At 34.2% G+C, this 6,606-nt stretch overlaps 1 protein-coding gene across 4 annotated transcripts; it reads left to right on the forward strand.

The window, feature by feature from the left end:
- The first annotated feature begins 1,086 nt into the window (after positions 1-1,086).
- Positions 1,087-5,751, forward strand: LOC127127473 (protein root UVB sensitive 5). Of its 4 annotated transcripts, none has more exons than XM_051056661.1 (15): positions 1,087-1,373; positions 1,648-1,707; positions 2,304-2,458; positions 2,792-2,892; positions 3,384-3,442; positions 3,757-3,803; positions 3,891-3,969; positions 4,059-4,131; positions 4,209-4,298; positions 4,440-4,499; positions 4,599-4,712; positions 4,794-4,854; positions 4,947-5,065; positions 5,158-5,250; positions 5,335-5,751. In XM_051056661.1, exons 1-15 carry the CDS (start codon positions 1,216-1,218, stop codon positions 5,563-5,565), a joined length of 1,500 nt encoding a protein of 499 aa, XP_050912618.1. In that variant the 5' UTR covers positions 1,087-1,215; the 3' UTR covers positions 5,566-5,751. The 4 variants fall into 4 exon arrangements, with proteins under 4 accessions (XP_050912618.1, XP_050912620.1, XP_050912621.1 ...); XM_051056663.1 differs by having other exon boundaries at positions 1,218-1,373; positions 1,648-1,694; positions 2,782-2,892; XM_051056664.1 differs by having other exon boundaries at positions 1,218-1,373; positions 1,648-1,694.
- Positions 5,752-6,606: the final 855 nt, after the last annotated feature.

Here is a 6,606-nt window from a genome sequence, read left to right on the forward strand (position 1 = left end):
TCTTGGAAAAGTTGCCAAAAGAAGATCACCAATTTAGAAATAGCCCAACTAATCCATATGAGAGGAAGAATCAAAATCTCTATCAAAGATAGCGACGAGGAGCCAACTAACTAAACACAATAGGCACTAACAACAGAGAGTAAACCCTCTTTAGAATGCTTCCAAATCCCTTTATCTTTATCTTGAGAGAGAATAACATCTCAGATCAGAGAGAGAGAAGATTTTCAAACACAAGAAACTCTCTAAAAAAAGAAGATTTTTCTCCACCTAAGATCCCAAATAAGAATCCTATTTCCACCCACCAAATATCTTCCAACAACTTTCTAGTTGGATGAAGTTAAAAAAATACTAGAGAACTTATCCATTATGGGGATAACTCCTAACCAAGGATTATTCCAAAAGGAAGTAGGGAGACTCAACCTTATTTTCCTAAAGATACCATCAAAAAATCAATCATAGAAATCATTCTTTTTGAACTCAAGAAGAGACACATCTTTCCACTAAGTAGAAGTTGTTTGGAACCTGATATCCTCCCCCATCGAATAAAGGAAACAATTGAAGCACCATACCTAGCTTCAAGGATACTACACCACATGTTAGAAGCACATGTGAGCAACTTCCACCTCCACTTGATTAAAAGGGATAGATTTATCAACCGGAGATCTATGACTCCTAACCCCCTTTTTTTCTTAGGCCTACACATATTATTCCATTTAATTCAGGAGATCTTAACTCCCCCTTCACCCCTCCCTAAAAAAAAGAACCTTCTCTATAACCTAACAACTTCTTCTAAATCTTTACAAGTATCTTCAAAAAAGGAAAAATAAAATATAAAAATAATATTAAACACAAAATCAAGAAGAACCACCTAACTCCTAAAATTACATATTTGTGCTTCCAAACAATGGCGTTTGGGTGGAGGAGGGGGTGCGCAAAGTAGTCTGGTCAAAATTCAATTTAAAGACTTTATGAAACAGCTAATTTGTTAGCCCAAAAATATATGGTTCGGGTCACATTGGACGACCATTTTCCGGTTCAAATGGAAAAACCGGTCCGGCCGGATTCGTGTCTCTTTCTACGTTTCAAGCTTTGGATAGGTTGATAGTTGATGCTATAGTGCCAGCTTTAGAATTAGTAGAAGCGATGAACATCATCAAAGCTTGCAATTTTCTCACAATTCAACTATAACAAGTTTAAGAGCTTCAATTTTTTTCAATGTCTCACACAACCTTGCAATTGTCACTCTCTTCAACTGCATTCAATTCTTCACTTAAGGTGAAGAAATTGAAGAGAGTTAGGCCTCGATGTTTTCAAATCCTATGTTCCTCTGAACATTCAAGTTTCAAAGATAATGGTGATGCTGATAATGGAGGGTCTGTTACTAACCTCTTTGCTTGTTTTGTTTCTTAAAAAAACTTTAAAGGTTGCATTTTTATCTGTTGTACAAAAGAAAGGGGTGAAATTTTACAAGTTGATTGAAGCATTAGGTTACAATGGCATTATTTGTTTGTTGTAGACATGTGAAGTTGTTGAATTTGGATTATTTTTTTTAGGGGCTCATTTGATTTGATGAAACTTAGCTTTTGAATTTGATGTGTTTCTGTGTACCAATCAACTCTATCTCATTTTTTTTTTATGTTGTTTTAGAGGTGAAGGCTTATCAAAGGTGATATTGGTGGAGAGATACAGCAACGGTACTGCTAAGAGGTTTTTACTTAACTATACCATATGTTGTAGACTTTCCTTGTTTAAGAGGTTTCCCTTAGTTTAGTTTATGATTTTTTTAGTTGAGATTATGAAATATTAATGCACATTAATTATTACTTTATTAGAAAAGATAGATGATATACAAATTGCTTTATTAGAAACAATGTTTGCATCAGCCTGTCTAGCACCGATGCATCGCACTGAAGGTGTATCTATCTGGTGTCTGTGTTCGTGTTTCATAGGCATCAGCTATATGAATAAGAATAGTCATGGTGGTGTTTGCTTGCTGTCGAGGGTTTTAAATTGAAATTGCAGTCCACAACTCCAATTGTGACTGAAACGTCGAGGTTTTGATGTTTTGATGCCATCAACTGCATTTGTCCATAATTTTCTGTAATATCATAGATAGTGTGACTAACTGCAGCAGTGGCTGCAGTCACAATTTAAACCTTGCTAAGTTCTTGGAGTATATTTGTGTAGCCTATTAAATTTTTTATTGTTTCCATTTGTTTTATTTTATTCTTGCTTAAATATCAGAATGGTTGACTCCTCCACAAGAAACTTCAACTATGAGCTTTTCTTCCCCTTATGAGCAGATACATTTTAGGTGATGATTTGCAGTTGCGAACGGTTCTTATCGAGGAGGATAGGTCTACCGAAAACAAGTTCGATGTTTTGCATTCTCCTGATGAAAGACTATCCTGGCTTCCACAGATGGTTAAAGATTTTATTCTGCCAGCAGGCTTTCCCGGTAATTAACATAAATTCATTTTATTAATAATCTATAATATGTTAAACAGCTTTTCTGTTGTTTTTCTTCTTGTTGAACTTCAGAGCTTTAGAAAATTGGATAAACACTATCATCGAAACATGTTTCCTTTAATAATTTCATTGTTCATTCTTTTTTGGTATGAAATACTTTAAAACTTGATGCCATAGAAATAGTATCCAATAGGTCATAAATTTCTAATGATTTAATTAAGACTGAACTAAGGATCACTAGAATACTAGAGTTTTAACTTCAGTGATTAGATGAAGTTGGAGGGTAACTGTTTGTTTACTTATCTTTCTCAGTATGATGCAGGATCAGTCTCAGATGATTATTTGCATTACATGGTACTACAGTTCCCTACCAATGTGACTGGATGGATATGTCACACCATAGTCACTTCAAGTCTGCTAAAGGCATGGCTTTCTTGTTGATAATTTTTCTTTTTCTCAAGATTGTTTGAATTATGAATGTTTGATTAATTTTATAGTTGGTTAATATGCATTTGGTGGTCTTAGCATCAAGTTTGATAATTAGTGCACAAAATATCACTGTGCATGTCAGTAAGGCATACGGTTAAGGGCAAATGTTAAAAATCGTTATATCGGTATTTCTATCATCTAATTGCCACATAAATGATTTTTTATCTTGATTGAAGTTTCCTAAAGCATGTTGATTTGATTAGGAAACCATTTCCTTCAGCAGTTGTATATGTTCCTTTAAAAAAGTCATTTGAAGGTTTTATTTGTTTCTATGTGATCATGCAACAAAGTGTAGTGCAATGCAATTCTATGTGCTCGCTCATTCACCGTGTCGTCTTGTGTTTAAAGTTATTTATCTCTCACGTAAATTTATGGAATGCTGATTGTGTTTCTGTCTCGTGTCGAAATTCCCCCTTCACTTGCAGGCTGTTGGTGTCGGTTCTTTCTCTGGAACCACGGCAGCTGCTTCTGCTGCTGCCATCAGGTGGATTATGAATTTTAAATATTCCACTTTTGTATATAGTAATACCGTTTTGAAACACATACGGTAATATGTTAAGGATATAATTCATATACTTTGAGCCTAAATATTTTTTACACCGTCGATCAATCAACATTGTCATATCATTAAAAACACTTGACATCAATTATAACTACTTTTAAAGTAACGCAAATGATTGGTTGTGATTTGCTGACTAGTATGTCAAAATTAAACTCATGTTAAATGCTTCTTTGCAGCCATTATTTGTTATTTGACTTATCTCTGGTTGATTGAACATTTTATGCTTTCATCTTTAGATGGGTATCAAAGGATGGCATTGGAGCTGTCGGGCGCTTATTCATTGGTCTGGGAATTCATGAAGAAAACTTAAGGAAGCAGATGATTATGTACTAATTTTTTAATTTAAACTGACGTTTATTAATTTTTCCAGGTGGGAGGTTTGGGAATCTTTTTGATGACGATCCAAAGCAATGGAGAATGTATGCAGACTTCATTGGCAGTGCCGGAAGGTCTGAGCACGCCTTCTTGTTTTCATATGGAAATATGCAAATGAAATATTGCTCTAAAGAAACCCTTACCACAATGGTATCTCATGCAGCATTTTTGATCTTACAACCCAGTTATATCCTGGATATTTTCTTCCTTTGGCATCTCTTGGAAATCTCACTAAGGTAATTAAATGCACATATGGTATGTTGAAAACAAGCACATATGGTTGTGTGATTTTCTGTGTTTGACATTAAAACAGGCTATAGCAAGAGGACTAAAAGATCCTTCTTTTCGAGTGATTCAAAGCCACTTTGCAATTTCCGCAAATCTAGGAGAGGTAGCAGCAAAGGTGATGTATACTCTCATGCCATTCATTCACTTATGATCATATCTATAGAGCCTTCATGATTTCATGCTTTCAAGCATCATATCTATATACATGTATTCATGACAAAACTACAACAATAATTGTTTCATCAAAATATCTCAGGAAGAGGTTTGGGAAGTGGTAGCTCAATTGGTTGGCCTTGGTTTAGGCATATTGATACTGGTAAACTACATAATTTTTCAGGATACCTTTATTTCTTATTGCGGAAGCACCACAACACCGTTGATTTCCATGTTACAATCTTTTAGCTTTTGACCGCAGGATACACCTGGCCTTGTAAAATCATATACTGTACTGTCATCAACTTGGTTGTGTATACGACTTCTTCATATTTGGCTACGATATGAATCACTTTCAGTTCTCCAGTTTAACACGGTAAAGAATAAAATCTACCAATCTTTGTTCGAACAGTTGCTTTGTTTTGTTTTCTTGCCGTATAAGTAACTTTTTTTGCAGATAAATCTTAAGCGTGCCCGCATACTGGTAAAATCACATGTTTTACATTCCACTGTTCCAGGTTAGATTCAGATAAATTCAGTGGTTTTTGTTGTGAGTTATTGTTATTACCCTTCAAGGTAATTTCCGATTTTCCGAATGGATTTATTTCAGGATGCATGGAATGCAACAAGGAAGAGAATATATTAGTCTGGTCACAATTCATGAAGCCAAAAATAATTTTCGGTTCACCCTTAGAGAAGATGGATGTCATGGACAGATCTCATTTTTTGGTACATGGTCATTATTGCTGCTATTATCACAGTTTTACAACTAATTATTTTACATTTGGAAATTATATAACTAATGTCAGAATGGTGTGCAGGTAGAGAATCTTCTCAAATTATACGCAAATGAAAAATATATTCTTGTTGTGAATCCGCAGCTAGATGATTTGAAGTTTTACGTTTCTTTCAAGGTATAAACAACTGATATAATGTTTCAAGCTCAAAATCAATGAAGCATGTAGGGTTGTATCTCATCTTCTACCATCACATTGCAGGTTGGAGCTACAAGTTTATCGGTATTGCGAAGTATTTGGCAGACATTCTGGCTTAGTGAGAACTGGGAGAGCAAGGGTAATGTATATGATCAACTTGCCAATAGTCTAATGGAATTGGAAGATAGGTTTGATGATTTCATTCAAAAGTTGAAAAGTTCTAAATGGGATACCCAACAATTAAATTTGAAGGTCCCCAAAGAAATCTCAATTGATGATATCAATACTTTTTAGATTCTAAAATGGTAGAAGCCTGCATGCACACGTGTGAAAGTTTATGCATACTGCATGCACACGTGTGAAAAACAAGTGTATAGGGGGATGTTTCTCTAGTAGTCTAGTGCAAGCAACGTTTAACTTGTACAAATCTATATTCTCCATTGGTAATTAATAATTGGTTGGCATGTCATTTTCACAAAATTATAATTGTTTAAATCTCTACTTGTTCAATTAATAATAGGGTAACTCTAAAGTAGTAGAGAAGTATCCTTAAAACAGTGGTTATTGTAAGGCCAAGTATTAGCCTAGAGAAATTGCCAACTGTCCGTGCTACAATATTAGAAGGAAATTCTTAATATGAAGCGATTAAATTTTTTTTTTTTAAAGTTTAAATAAAATATATTTTGAAATTCTTAATATTTGCTAAAAATATTTAAATTTAACAGTGTTGGCGCGCAACTCAACGAGTGATGTGTGCCTGGATTTTGTTGGATTATATACTAGTACTAGTTAGATTTTTCTAAAATAATCAGTTTTTAAAAATAAAATTTCAAAATAATCAAAATTTTAAAAAATATATTAAAATAATCACTTTTTTTTACTGATGCGTCAGTTGAACTGACGCAATTGATTAACCTACATAGGAGGCGCCAAGGCTCTGGGCGCATGCATGCAAAGCCAATGCATGTAGGCGTCACATGCATAGGTGCATGCATGCCTTGATGTCACATGTATTGGTGTATGCATACAATACATAGTATACGCCATTGGGGGAAAGGTCAACCAAGCAGATCAATTTTAATCACAAGAGGTTCAATTACTCAGATGATCAATAATTTGATTCAATTGGGGGAAAGGTCAACTAAGCAGATCAAAAAGTCAACTCTTGATTTTTTTGGGTCAAAATTGTGTTATACAAGTCAAATATGGTCTATGGTTGAAATTTGATAAAGAAAATTCAACAGATTCATCAAAAATCAAGAATTATGAAAAGTTATCAAAAATGGAAATTAGGGTTTTGGACGAAAGTTACTATTTTTGGTTAGTTTACAACTA

The sequence above is a fragment of the Lathyrus oleraceus genome, chromosome 3, assembly GCF_024323335.1.
Source record: "Lathyrus oleraceus cultivar Zhongwan6 chromosome 3, CAAS_Psat_ZW6_1.0, whole genome shotgun sequence".
NCBI classification, from domain to species: domain Eukaryota; kingdom Viridiplantae; phylum Streptophyta; class Magnoliopsida; order Fabales; family Fabaceae; genus Lathyrus; species Lathyrus oleraceus.